The 14,552-nt window shown below is 41.9% G+C and overlaps 1 protein-coding gene across 7 annotated transcripts in view; it reads right to left on the reverse strand.

The window, feature by feature from the left end:
- The window catches only part of FAM13C (family with sequence similarity 13 member C), a 126,988-nt gene that overhangs the window by 107,429 nt on the left and 5,007 nt on the right, over positions 1-14,552 (reverse strand). For 6 of the 7 annotated variants that reach the window (XM_036336804.1, XM_036336800.1, XM_036336799.1 and 3 more), the window contains 2 exons: positions 12,381-12,437; positions 6,393-6,588 (listed from right to left, as the gene is read on the reverse strand). In XM_036336804.1, the coding sequence (XP_036192697.1) occupies positions 6,393-6,467 (75 nt within the window). In that variant the 5' untranslated portion in view covers positions 6,468-6,588; positions 12,381-12,437. Of the gene's footprint in view, positions 1-6,392; positions 6,589-11,688; positions 11,799-12,380; positions 12,438-14,552 lie in introns of those variants that run through there. The other variant, XM_036336803.1, reaches the window with a different exon arrangement.

Genomic DNA, 14,552 nt, shown 5'->3' on the forward strand with positions numbered 1-14,552 from the left:
ATGGAGCCTAGTTGCTAGGGAGAGGACACCAGGCATTGCTACGTGGCATCATTACCCGGAGCCCACAGTGACTGTTTCCAGGCTGGGCTGGGCTGTGGGCCGCATTTTGCGCCATGGGGTCTTGGCAGCACTGGCTGTCATTTGGTGGGGTGTCGCTCTGGGGTGGTGGCCAGGCCTGTGTCCCACTTGGGGAAAGCCAAGTGTTGGTTTGTTGGTGCCAGGTCCAAGGTGCCGGCCAGTGCACGTCATGGCAGCTCCTGCATTGAGTGTCTGCCCCCCTGGTGGTCAGTGCACATCATAGCAACCAGTCGGACAGTAGGAGGGACACTGAGCATATTAGCCTTTTATATATATAGATTCACCAACCCAGAGCCCATACTCAGAACCACCTTCTTTTTCTGGCTCACACACTCCAGGGCGCAATACTCCTCTGCCTTAATCATCCCAGAGCCAGGTACCAGACTAGAGATACCCCTGTATCTCAGAGTCCACGGAATTATTCAAACTAGCCAATCCTAAACTTGCTCACCCTGCTTGCCTTGCCAATGGAAACCACAATAAAGGCTCCAGTTCTTACTTCCCCCTCCCCTCTCCTGTCTCCTGCCCAACCCTGGTGCTTCCCTGTATGGTCCTGCATGGCATGGCATGCCCCCACTCCTCCTGAGAACTGATAGTGGGAATCTTTTCAAATGGTAGTCATCTTCTGATCTGTCAGCCTCACCACACCTGAATAATAAAAAAACCTATATTTTAAAACCATTCTGTTTATGTAAACTAAACTAAACATTTTAAAAATGGTATATGTATCACACTGACCCTCAGAGTTCAGAAATTCATATGGAGTGAACTTCCTTCTCACGGGAATAGGGTTATTTGCATATCCTATCTAATAATAGACAAACATGGTAATTGGCTGTACCTTCTCTACGCCTCCCATTGGCTAATCAGCACAATATGCAAATTAACTGCCAACAAAACTCGGCCAGAGCGAAGGCCTGGGTCCTGGGTGCCGGAGGCAAACTGGTGCCAGCAGCCAGGGGAAAGGAAGGCCTGTTGCACGGGGCCTTCGTGGAACAGGCCTCTAGTATTCAATAATAATCTGTTTTCCTTTTTACCAGAGTAACTAGAAAAATGTGATATGCAACCACATCTTGCCTAAATGTCACAGTATTGAGAATGATGCTTATAGAATCAGATAGAACAAGCCTTTTCCTTTTTATCCCACCTGAGGATATGTTCGTTGATTTTAGAGAGGAGCTAATGTGGCTTTACTTATGGAGCCCATGCCTGAAAAGTTCTCCTAGGATAACTGGCTTACTATCTAGATTACAGTTCAATCGAGCTTACAGGCCAGGAACTGAAGGTTATTTGGGGGGCCCCCAAGAGGAGAATTACGCAGATGTATAGGTACTGCAGGTGAAATATGGTGGAGTTTCTTGAACTTGGTTTCCTTTGCCTTGGGATAGCAAATAATAGAGGTAGTAGAAGTGCAATCTGAGATTCCTTATGAAAACTTACAGAGAGAGAAAAGTTAATTTTGTAATTATTCAATACTATATGGCTCTAGATTTTGCAAAGCATACTTGAGAAGATGTACATGGTAAATTAACACGCTTACTATGTCTATGTAAATAATCAGGTCAAACCTAATGAGACTAGCCTTATTTTGTGATCAAGAATATCTTATTATGATCACAAGGGAGAAGGTAGGGGACAGTGGGAGGATGTAAGGAAAAATTATAAATTACTGAAATTTAGTGGCTGTCCTGGCTAGCTCATCCATCTGGACAATCTCTGCTTTTGTTCATCTATAACGAGGCTATTTTGCAAGGCTATACAGATAGAAGTAGACCTGTAAATAATGATAGCAATGCAAATAATTCCTCTCCACAGAAATGCAAATTGTGTCCAAGAAAAAGTAATTGATTATCACCCTATGGATATGGCAAGTGTTGCCAATTTTTAATCCATTTTTAAATTCATTTTAGCATTTCTTGTGAGACAACAATTATGTAATACTTAGCATCTCTTTTTTTAAATATGTATTAATTTTTAGAGAGAGAAAAAGGGAGAGGGAGAGAGAGAAAATAACATCGACTGGCTGCCTCCTTGCATGGCCCCCACTGGGGATGGATCCTGGGCATGTGCCCAGACTGGGGAATCAAACCAGTGGCCCCTTGGTGCATGGGCCATTGCTCAACCATCTGAGCTACACCAGCCAGGGCCTTTGCATCTCTTTTTTTTTTTTTAATTTTATCGATTTTTTTACAGAGAGGAAGGGAGAGAGATAGAGAGTTAGAAACATCGATGAGAGAGGAACATCGATCAGCTGCCTCCTGCACATCTCCTACTGGGGATGTGCCCGCAACCCAGGTACATGCCCTTGACCGGAATCGAATCTGGGACCTTTCAGTCCGCAAGCCGACGCTCTATCCACTGAGCCAAACCGGTTTCGGCTGCATCTCTTTTGAACTGGCTGTAATATCATATTGATTTCCTCTCTAACTAATGATTTAAATAAAATCTATGACATGCCTGTATGTGATATCTGTATGAGTCTTGATTATACCCTCTTTTAAAATGTAACTTTTCACCAATGAATAAAGATATGCTTACATTTTATTTAAAAAATGACACCAATCACATATATACCTCCCTTAGCAGTTTTGAGTCATTCAACAGATTATATTGACTAACTGAGGGCTAGAGATCCAAAGACAGACAAGGACTGAGTCACTGATCTCACAGAGTTTATGTCCTAATAGAGGTAATGTTCCCTCAAAGGACACTTGTCTAGCATTAGTGACCAACATCACAAAGCTTTAAGCAGAGGAAAAACAAACTTACAAAATCCTCTCTAAGTAATCCTTTCTAAATAAGTAATTACTGCTTAGCAACACAATATATCACCAAAAGGAAAAAAAATCTAGAGGGAAATCACAGGTTTTATATAAAAACTAGAGGCCCAGTGCATGAAATTCATGCATGGGGGGGTAGTCCCCTCAGCCCAGCTTGCACCCTCTCCAATCCGGGATCCCTCGCAATCCTGGACTGCTGGCTCCTTACCGCTCACCTGCCTGCCAGCCTGATTGCCCCTTACTATTTCCCCTTCCAGCCTGATCACCCCTAACTGCTTCTGTCTGCCAGCCTGATCGCCCCTCACTGCCCCCCCTGCCAGCCTGGTCACCCCTAACTGCCCCCCTGCCAGCATGATCACCCCTGACTGCCTCTGCCTGCCGGCCTGATTTCCCGCAACTGCCCGCCCTGCTGGCCTGGTTGCCCCCAATTGCCCCCCCTGCCGGCCTAGTCGCCCCACGCAGCCTGCTGTTCGGTTGTTTGGTCATCCCTCACTGCCCCCCTGCCGACCTGGTTTCCCCACGCAACCTGTTCGGTCATCCATTCGGTTGCGATGGCCACTTAGGCTTTTATATAGATAGATTATAGTGTGAGTAACATGAGATAGGTAAATCTCTAGACTCACAATTGGAAGATCTGGGTACCTTTGTTAGAAATACTGTGCTTTTATAGAAAATACATTCTGCTCAAGTTATTCCAAATCTGATTAAGCACATGTAATTCCTTTGAACCTTAGTTATTTATTTGTACAAGATAATAATACCAATTCCATGGGATTGTATTAAAACATGGTACATGCCTGGAACACAGTAAATGCTCAAATAAGTGTTAGTTGATTTTATTAATATAATTATTTACATAAACTCAATACTCAACACATGTTAATTATCTTTCCCCAAAGAAAACAGGAAGAATGAGTCATGTTTCAAATTTTTCTCAGATATGGAATACTTAAAATTATATTATCGTAGTTCCTTTTAGTCAGGGGGGGAGGGGGAATCTCATTGTGAAGATAGAGATGTTAGGACTGAACTGGAAATTTTACCTAAAGTCCAGGATTCCAATATTGTATTATAAGTGATGTTGTATTATACAAGCACAGCTCTCTCCTGCAATCTGCCCATATAGCCAACAAATTGGGAATGCCCCATTAGTACCTTATTGCAAGTGATGACTGTGCAATTTCTATGAGGCCAGACTATAGGATGACATAAGAAAGGGGCACTTCTAAAACAGATGGCTGGTCACCAAAGGCCAACAATGTCACAGGTGATTCTTTGCAGGAGATTCAAAGTCAAAAAGCTTCCCTATATTCAGACTCTGCAGGAAGCTCTTTGGATACCTATATCCTTCCTAGCACCGTACTCCTCCTAATCACACAAGTGCTGGGTGCATTCAGTAATAGGCAGGGTCTCAAGTTTACTATAACTTAAATGGTATGTCACACTCATCTCTTTCTGCAACTCAAGTCAGCTTAAAATAATCACAACTTGTTTCATGAATGCAGAAGGTATTTCATCTCATTGCAAAATTAACTGACAAAATAAGAAGTCATAATACCAAGGAAGAAATAAGATAAAAATCACAGGCCAAATAAGAAAACTACAAGTTCAAACAAACTGCCAAGCCAAAGTTTTTCTAACAGGAAGGTCACCTGGTGCCCATTTACTAACAGGACTAGATTTAAAGTCATAATTAACCTTTTACACTTAGAGCCTGGCACATTATTTTGAAAGTTAACAGCTAAGGGTTAACAAAAAGCAAAGTTAACATTAATGGAGCATCTATGTACCAAAAACTGTGTTAGGTGCATTATAAGTAAAATCTCAATGTTGGAACCATTAACCTCCTAGTAAGATTAATGTAGATTATATTTGTGTAATCCCTTTTGAAAGCATCATAAATTATTTGAGGATCCTTTTTAAGATTTAAAAAAATCACATTTTTTGCTATATCCCTCTACAACTAGAAAAATCTCATTTTGTAGATAGAGATGTTAGGACTGAACTGGAAATATATATATACTAGAGGCCCGGTGCACGAAATTCGTGCACGGGGGAGGGGGGGCGTCCCTCAGCCCAGCCTGCCCCTCTCAGTCCGGGAGCCCTCAGTGGATGTCCTACTGACGGCCACAGTCTGGCAGCAGAGGCTCGGAGCAGGCGTCCTGTGTGTGTGTGTGTGTGTGTGTGTGTGTGTGTGTGTGTGTCTGTGTATGTGTATGTGTCTGCTGGGGGCCTGCCCCCAGCCACACTATGGAGGTTTGGAGCAGGCGCCCCTCTGTGTTGATCTCTCAGGCTCCTGGCCTCCACTGCGTGTTTTTCTCTCCCTTGAGCTGTGGCCAGGGTCGGGTGCTGCCTGCAGGCTGTGCTTTCCTGCTCATGGATCACCGGATCACTTCAGAGACTGGGGGCAGGCCCTGCTGGGTGCTGCCTGTGGGGAAATTTCCTGCTCTGGGATCGCCATGGTGGGGTTGAGGTCCCTCAACCCGGCCTGCACCCTCTCCAATCCATGACATCCCTCTCACAATCTGGGACTGCTGGCTCCTAACCACTCGCCTGTTTGCCTGCCTGATCACCCCTAACCACCTCTGCCTGCTGGCCTGATTGCCCCTTAACTGCTCCCCGCTGCCAGCCTGATCACCCCCTAACTGCTCTCCCCTGCTGGCCTGACCGCCCCCTAACTGCTCTCCCCTGCCAGCCTGATCGCCCCTAACCACCTCTCTGCCACCGTGGCTTTATCCAGATGGATGTCCGGAAGATGTCTGAAGATGTCCAGTCTAATTAGCATATTACCCTTTTATTAGTGTGTGTGTGTGTATATATATATATATATATATATATATATTAAATTTATTACCCAAATCAAGTTGGAAAGATGTTTCATTCATTCATTTAAATATTTATTGACCTCGAAGAACCAGACACCACATGCACACACAAACAGGCACACACTTGAGTGTTTATTCAAGGCTGGAAACTGCAACCTAAGCAGAATAGCTCCAGGTAAACATGGGACTTTTGATTTGTTGAGAAGAATCTCAAAGTTTGGGACAAGAAATACATGCCCTAGAACAGTGGTCGGCAAACTGGCCCCTTGAGTGTGGCTCTTCCACAAAATACCACGTGCGGGCGCACAGTGCGATTGAAACTTTGAGGCCCATGCCACGGGGCCAAAGAGCCACATGTAGCTCGTGAGCAGTGGTTTGCCAAACACTGCCCTAGAAGAAAAAAAGATAGTAAGATATCCTCCTCTACCCTCCTCCCCCCCCACAAAGAGTAAGGCAGCTTCTCTAAGTCAGTGTCACAACCCAGTATTTAAGAATATACATTTGAATGGGCACTAAATTATTAGCCTGCCCAGAACACTCCACTATTAACCAACAAGAGCACTCATGTGTTTAAGGCCGGTGGTATGCGCAATAACAAGTCATGCTGGTCACCTTCTGCCAAAGAATGAACTCAAAACCATTTGCCAGAATTGTGCCCTCACCGGAGAAGCGCCCGACCTGGCAAAGGCCTGAGGAGTAGACACACTACCTGACTTTCTCCATGGCTCCTCCCGTTCTCTGCTTTGAAGATGGACTTGGGCTTCCTGGACTTGAAGTTGCCCATGCTGGGTCGCAGCACACCGTCCACCAGCACGGTCTGCTCTACATGCTGTGGCTCCCGGGAGGGCGCAGGCTCCTCTAGGAGAGTCCCGGCGTCGGGGTAATTTTCTTTATTGTCTTCATCTCTAAAACAGAAAAGACCCAATTTAGGAAGCACCACAAGAAATAATAATTGCTGCAGGAAAGAGGAGCTGGCCATACTCATTGCTGCCCTATTTATATGGACCTAGCAACATTTTTGTGTCCACCTAGCCAGTTTCACAGGAATAAAGTTTAAGAAATGTGAATTTCACTCTTTAGATTACTCCACATTCCCTTCTAATCTTTGCTAATGAATACAGACCTTTTAACTTTGTACATACTATCGTGATTTCTTTAAATCTTTTGCTTCAAGATGCTTTCATACATATATTTTCTCTTATAATAATAATGTATTCAGATTAGATAATATCACCCCAACTTTAGATTAAGACTCTAAAACTCAGAGATTAAATAAAGTGCCATAGGGCTAATTCACCTAGACCTGGACTGGTCAGGTAGGTCTCCTATCTCCCATGCACGTGTTCTTGGTTCAGGCATGATGCTTGCTCCTCACTAACAAGTCTACAACCATCTCCCTATAACTTTCAGACACATTTAGAAATTTAAAAGATCTATTTTAATAGGATACATGCTACCCAGTTAAAATATAAGACAAGGTTCAAATTTTGCCCAGCCAAGCCGTCTGAGTAACATCTTTAAGGCAAAGTCAAAGATCCCATTGCCTGGTTTCTATCCGTTGGAATTACTGGAGACAATCAAATGGGCTAGTGTTTCCTTTGTACATTCAGTGCGGGGGTGGAACTTTTAATTTTCACTCACCAATCAAATTCAATATAATATCATCGCACAGTTTCAATTTCCTCAAAAACAGTGGGCATAATAACACTTTTTTTTGAAATATATTTTATTGATTTTTTACAGAGAGGAAGGGAGAGGGATAGAGAGTTAGAAACATCAATGAGAGAGAAACATCGATCAGCTGCCTCCTGCACACTCCCCACTTGGTATGTGCCGGCAACCAAGGTACATGCCCTTGACCAGAATCGAACCTGGGACCCTTGAGTTCACAGGCTGACGCTCTATCCACTGAGCCAAACTGGTTAGGGCAATAACACTCTTAATTGAAATCACATCCCTCGTAAATCTAGGTGCATTTTGTTTTCTTATTTTCCTAAAAATTCAGCAAATACCATGGACAAAACCAAATGGGGCATCTCTTCATACGATCAATATCATCACCCTTAACCCATTGGCAATCATTTGTGTACTAGATCAGGAGTGGCCACGTGGTGTTTCCCAAGCACCTATGTAAGAGATTTTGGCAACATTAGCTAGGAAGCAATTCCTTGTGACTCAAGGGCACATAAAGCCAAGAGACAAGACCAGCAAAGGAAGGGTTTCTATGTCCACTGCTCAAAATGTCATTTCACAAATAAAAGGAATTAAATTTGCTAAATTTATTGGGAGGCTAACTTTTTCCAGTTAGCTTCTGGGAAAAGATCAGAGCAAACATCAGGATAGGAGGTCTGGAGCATGATCAGGATGCAGGTGGGCAAGGTGTGGAAATAAAACCATGTGAACAGTTAGACTAAAGCCTCAGGACAAGCTTAGTGCTATCTGGTGAAGGAGAACCAAACAAATGAAATAATTTTTCAATATTTCATTGGAACCTAGGTTGTCTTGATGGGGAATATAACACATGGGGGGGGCGGGGAGCAATCCGAATCTGTGCCAGTAACCTAATGTACATTCTTGATAGCCTATAATGAAGTCACTGCCCCTTTCTTAACACAATCTGGTCTAGCAAGACCTGTTTTCCTAATTACTCCCGATTTACAAAGGGGCCATAAACAAAGAATGTAACAGCTCAGCTGGAGGGGAGGTCACTGACACCACCCAGACCAGGGATTTAGATACAATCTATTAGGTTTGATCGAGCAATTAAAGTGATACCCTTCCCCCAGAACTGGTTTTTCAGGTCATTTCACTATGGACATTCCCTTTGCTGAAGACCACTTTTTACTTGCGGTGACCACATTCCATTCTCTCCCCTCCGGGTATGCATAAAGAAGTCTCTGCCCAGAAAAATCCCGCCCAAAGTCCTTTAAAAGCCTCTGACTCCCCTCACTGGCTGCTGGAGCCATCCAGGCTCAGCCACCTGATGTGCGGATGATCGAATAAATTCGTAATCCCTCACCACTCTGGCCTCGTGCATTCCCCCTTCAACGACCTAACACTAACTTCCCCATTTTAACTGACTCAGGAGGGGCTGTGGAAACCCACCAAAATGCCTGGTAGTCAGGAAACAGATAGAAAACAAAGAAACTGAAGGGCATAAAGGGAAAGCTTCCTCCATATTCACTCACTCAGGGATTTGGAGAACTGACCCCCTGAGTTCACTGTACTAGTACATCTGAAAGTAAATGGGTTTATCCTGGATCTCCGAGTACTCCCTGTGTATTTTTTGGTCACCTGGTAAATTCTGTAACACTAACTTAATTCATTCCGGAAGGCTGTTTTGAGAAGCGATTTTGTTTGAAAACCAAATCGTTTTTTCCCATTAGAAATTATGTAAATTGAATTAATTCATTCCAGACCCCTAAATGATTCCATTTTAACCTCTCTTATATACAGTACATATCTAATGTACTGTTTAATCTATCAGCAAACATTTCTTTTCTTAAATTTATCGAACCACTCCCTACTAGCCTTAAAGAAATCACTTTCAGCACTCATTCCAGGGGTTTCTTTTAGGAAGTCATTATGTGGCCTCTTTGCTGTCACTGGCTAACTGCTTTTCATTTATCTGAATCAAAAACAGTTTACCTACCCCTTCAATTGCCTGTGATTGTTTCTTTCATTAGCACTCTTGATGGCCTATTTATGTTTTAAAATTGTGCTAATCCTGCATTTCCCTAGCAACAAAAGCAAAGAAACAAAAATATTTACAGCATAATTTCCTGAGATGTTAGCAGTAAACTGACTATACTAGTGCATTCTCTCCTTTCTTTGTGGCCTGAGAGATACTTTTTGTCATACTGATCTGTCAGCATGAAAGGGTTGTAAGTTGGAAAACCAAAGCTTGTTCAACAATTGAGACATTTTTTACGTGAACAACTTGGTGGAGAACCAAATTGTTTGAGATGGGAGATATTCAAGAACCCAGGTTTGACTGTAGCTGGAAAAAAAAATCAATGCCAGTGAGACTAGTTAATATTTTCCCTTAAGATCATTTATAACTAAAAAAAAAAAAAAAATTAAGTCACTAATGGGTTTGGAAACCAGTATCGAAACCTGATTTGGAACTACACTCATTCACTTGAAATGTATTTTTCTCTGAGACAGGGCAAATATGTGACCCTAACATATGCCACTTTGGCATGTTGATTATTTCAAACTGAAGACAATCAAGGCCCAACAGACTCCAAAAGAGCTTTTTACCTTCCCCTTAACTGCCTACAAGAATTTATATCGAGGGGCTATACCAGGAGTGAGCTAATACCAAAGATAACTTTTTCTATCAGAATGACTTATCTACATGCCCTAGCACATCTGTTTACTAAAGATCTATTCTTCTCATCTTCTTGGGAATCATCTTCCTCCCCTTTGAGGCCCCTGAAACCTATCCTCTTCTCCTTAGCTGAGCTTAGTATATAAAGCCTCAATTACCTAACTGCCAAAGAATCTCGTATCTTTGGGGTTCCCATAGGTACAAAATTCATTTTTTTCTCCTGTTAATGTCATGCCAATTTAATTATTAGACCAGCCAAAGACCCTAGAAAGGAAGAAGTGAAACGTGTTTCTCCCCGACATCTCACTAGAAACTAATTATCATTCTCACACTCTACACTCCTAGATGAGAAACAAAAGGAAGGACAGCTGCCATTATGGTAACTTAAATGTTCCTCATTCAAGGAGGTTTCTGGAACACTCAAGAATAAGAAAAAAAAATGACTTTTCAAATCTAAATTGACTCTTCCTAAAATAATACCAGAACTTTGTTTTTATATCATATTTTCAAGATGCCCAAAATTTATTAATCTCATTTTCCCCATTGACTTGAAAATCAAGGAAAGTGGGTAAGGGGAGTAAAGAGCATTTTTTCTTTCCTTACACAAATATAAAGCCTAAATACAAAAGTCATCTTTAGAAACATATTTATTTTTTGTTTTGTTTTTGTTGTGTTAATCCTCACATCCCAGGATATTTTTTCCCCATTGATTTTTAGAGAGAGTGGAAGGAAGGAAGGGAGGAGGGAAAAGAGAGGGAGAGAGAAACATTGATGTGAGAGAGACATAGCGATTGGTTGCCTCCTACACACACCCCTACTGGGATCGAACCTGCAACCCAGGTATGTGCCCTTGACCGGGAATGGAACCTGCTATCCTTTGGTTCTTGGGCCAATGCTCTAACCACCGAATAACACTGGCCAGGGCTAGAAATATATTTTTAACCTATTACTGGTTCCTCACAATCCAAAAAAACCCAAAACACCAGAAAAGTACAGGTTATGTAATTTATGCCACTACTTAATGGGATCACTCATAACTTAGAATGATCATGATGTTAAAAAAGAACAAGAGTCTTAAGGATCCCGCCCCCCTCCCCACTTATTAGTTGAAGCCTGTGCCATCCCACTTCACTTCCCTGACCCTCATCCATAAGGAGGATGTCACCTCTATCTTACAGAGATAATACCGGTCTCTGTAAGATGCCTACCATAAAAGCTGGCTCAAGGCCATAACCCAATAAATGGGAGCTATTGTTACAAGACTTCTAAGTAATTATTTGCAAAGAACCAGCTAAGGCCTCTTTTTTAGTCTTCCCAAACCTCCAGGATAAATTCCAAACTCCTTAGCAAGGTACACAAACCCTTTGAAATTGGGCCTTTGTTTATATCTGGAGCTTCATTTCTTATCACTCCTGGCCTCCTCACTCCCCACCCAGCTCTAAGGATTCCTGCCATCCTGAAGTATTTGTTGTTCCTTTAACTTGAACAATTTTCTCTATACTCTTTTGGTTTTCTGATAACTTGCTACCCCTGCTTGATGGCATCATCTTTTTCTTGGCTTTATATCCCACACACACTTGAAAAAAAAAATTCATGTGCCATTTGTCATTTTCTTTAGGAATCCCAGAAACCTCTCTGACCTATTTGGTCTTTCTAAGTGAATCCTGTTTACCTCTGTTAAAATAGGACGTAAAGTGGCATCTCTATATTCTTGCCTATCTCCTCCAATGGACTGGAGCAGGGATTGATTTGTCTTTCTCTATCCCATATCTTGAATGGTTTCTGGAACACAAAACAGGTCTTCAATAAATGTATGTTATCCAAGTGGACTTCACAGTCAGACAGACTAAGTCCAAATTCTGCCTCATAGTGGCTATGCTATCTTGGATGAGCCTTATCCCTCTGAGCCTCAGTTTCTCCATCTACAGTATGAGAAGGAAAATATCAGCCTCCTTTCAGCTGTTCAGATTACATAATAAAATGTACATGAAAGTGCTTCAACCACTTTCATGGTTTTGCCATTAGATCATGAACACCTTGATAACCAACACTGTAACCCAGATACCCAATGAACCTTTGGTGAATAAATCTACTTAGGGTTTATGACGGGAACATTGAGATGAGTGAATCAATGTTGAACTCAACAGTCATTGATTTAGTATTCCCCATATAAAAGGCACTGTCTTGGATACTAAGGGAGGGGTATTCAAAAGTGGATATAATAAAACTTCCTTCAAACGCTAATAATCTATTAGAAGGAAGACACAAGGACAAATTATTAGAATTCAAAGAAGAGACTACAGACACCAGACCCAGATGGTTTCTGTCCCTCCTGATTAAGAACTAAGCAATGGTGGGTCATACCTGAGACTGGAGCAATCAGTCTGGTCTTCATGAAGAGAGACTGCGTCTTCCTCACACCTGGGAGAAGAAACAAAACCACATCAGATCCAACTGTCTGCTGCAGTAGAGGCAGCAATAGCCTAGAACTATCTTAAGATAGCGCGGTAAACTAAAAAATAAAATAATCCTCAGCTCTCTCTCCCAAACAGCTCAGATTCCCAACATGTCTACCAGGGAATGATATTAATTATGTCATTTCGGGTGAGCTTAAAAGCTCAGAACCAGAGGGAAGCTCTTTTTTCCCCCCTCCACTGCTCTGCTTCACCTAAGCTAACAAGATCTTAGCAAGGACTTAGGGTTCACAGCTCTTGAGAGGACACCTGACATTAAGACTGATGGCTTGAAAGAGACTCCACTACATGCCTTTTTGCCTTTCCTCTGACTAAGACAGTCCCAAAACACATCTACTACCCCTTCCTTTTTTTTTTTTTAATATATTTTATTGATTTTTTACAGAGAGGAAGGGAGAGGGATAGAGAGTTAGAAACATCGATGAGAGAGAAACATCGATCAGCTGCCTCTTGCACATCCCCTCCTGGGGATGTGCCCGCAACCAAGGTACATGCCCTTGACTGGAATCGAACCTGGGACCCTTCAGTCTGCAGGCGGACGCTCTATCCACTGAGCCAAACCGGTTAGGGCATACCCCTTCCTTTTTATAAAACTTCTGTAATAACCTTGTGAAAAAGTCTTGGCTATTTCATATTGAAAAACCTACAGTGTTCCACACTGCCCAAGGGAATCTGGAGTAGACCCATTCTCTGTCACTAGTGTAGGAGGGAGGCTTTGTTCCTGTTCTCAGCCATTCCCACCCCACCTCACTCCATCACACGCCAGCCTGAAATGCTTTTTTCATCGTCAACTCCTACTCATCCTTCACTGCCCAAGTCAAGTCTCACGAACTCTGAACCTTCCCAGCCAAGTTCATTCACACGCCACATTCCTACTTTAACCTTAATACGTAAATGTTTACTCTTCATTATAAGGTTTTGGTAACCAACTATATCTTGCCTCATACTGCTGTGTAGTTCTTTTGTACCTCTGAGATCTCTTTAATTCCATGAGAAGAAATAACAATAATTTCTCTTTCTAGATAGGCTGCCACAGTGCTGACAGTGCTTCCCCAGAGTAGACCCTCAGTGAGTGCTTGAATCCAGTCATTGACATTGGCCCCTCAGCTACTCTGATCCCTGAAATAACTTAGCAAGCATGTGTTGAGCATTTATTGACTTCCAGGTACTACATTAGGCATTGGACCTGTGCTTCTCAAACTCTTTAGAATTCAGGACTGACCAGTTTGTTTTCTACTTCCAATCCACAGTGGATAGATAGTTTTGTAAAAATGTCACAGGAATGTCAAATTCCTATAAGCATTATTAAATGCTTACTCCCTATCTCCCTACTGTTCTTGCATCAGACAAGTTACAACAAGTTACAAACAATTTGGAACCCACACTTCGAGTAGCACTACTTCTAAAGGACACAAAGTTGAAAAAGACTTGGGCCCTGCTTGAGAGATTCATTATGTAATGAGTAGGCAAAAATATCCCTACTCACATAAATATAACCATAATATGGTATTTATACTATATAAAATCATTTAAAAATTTTTAAAATTCTTTACCAGCAATGGTTTAGAACAAATTGCTAAAGTGTCATCTTCTTCCCTTATTATCCCTTTTAAATTATGGTTTTGTACAAAATTAAACAAAGGCCACCTACAGACTCTATCCTCTCTACCTGCTGAAATATTTTGCTCCTACTGGCAGTTAAAAAAAAGTCAGTTGATTTAACAAAATGCTCTTCTTAATTAAATGAACTAAATGTCCCTGCTTTCTCTTCTTTTTGACTGTCAATGACCCACTCTGTCCATCTCATGGAAAACAAGTTAAATTCCTAAGTATTGCCTCGTTCTTCTCCATCATCTAAGCCAGTGATGGCGAACCTTTTGAGCTCAGTGTGCCAGCATTTTGAAAAACCCTAACTTAACTCTGGTGCCGTGTCACATATAGAAATTTTCTGATATGTGCAATCATAGTAAAACAAAGACATATTTTTGATATTTATTTTATATATTTAAATGCTATTTAACAAAGAAAAATCAACCAAAATAATGAGTTCGCATGTCAGAGG

Source organism: Myotis myotis, unplaced genomic scaffold (assembly GCF_014108235.1).
Source record: "Myotis myotis isolate mMyoMyo1 unplaced genomic scaffold, mMyoMyo1.p scaffold_m19_p_15, whole genome shotgun sequence".
Classification (NCBI taxonomy): Eukaryota; Metazoa; Chordata; class Mammalia; order Chiroptera; family Vespertilionidae; genus Myotis; species Myotis myotis.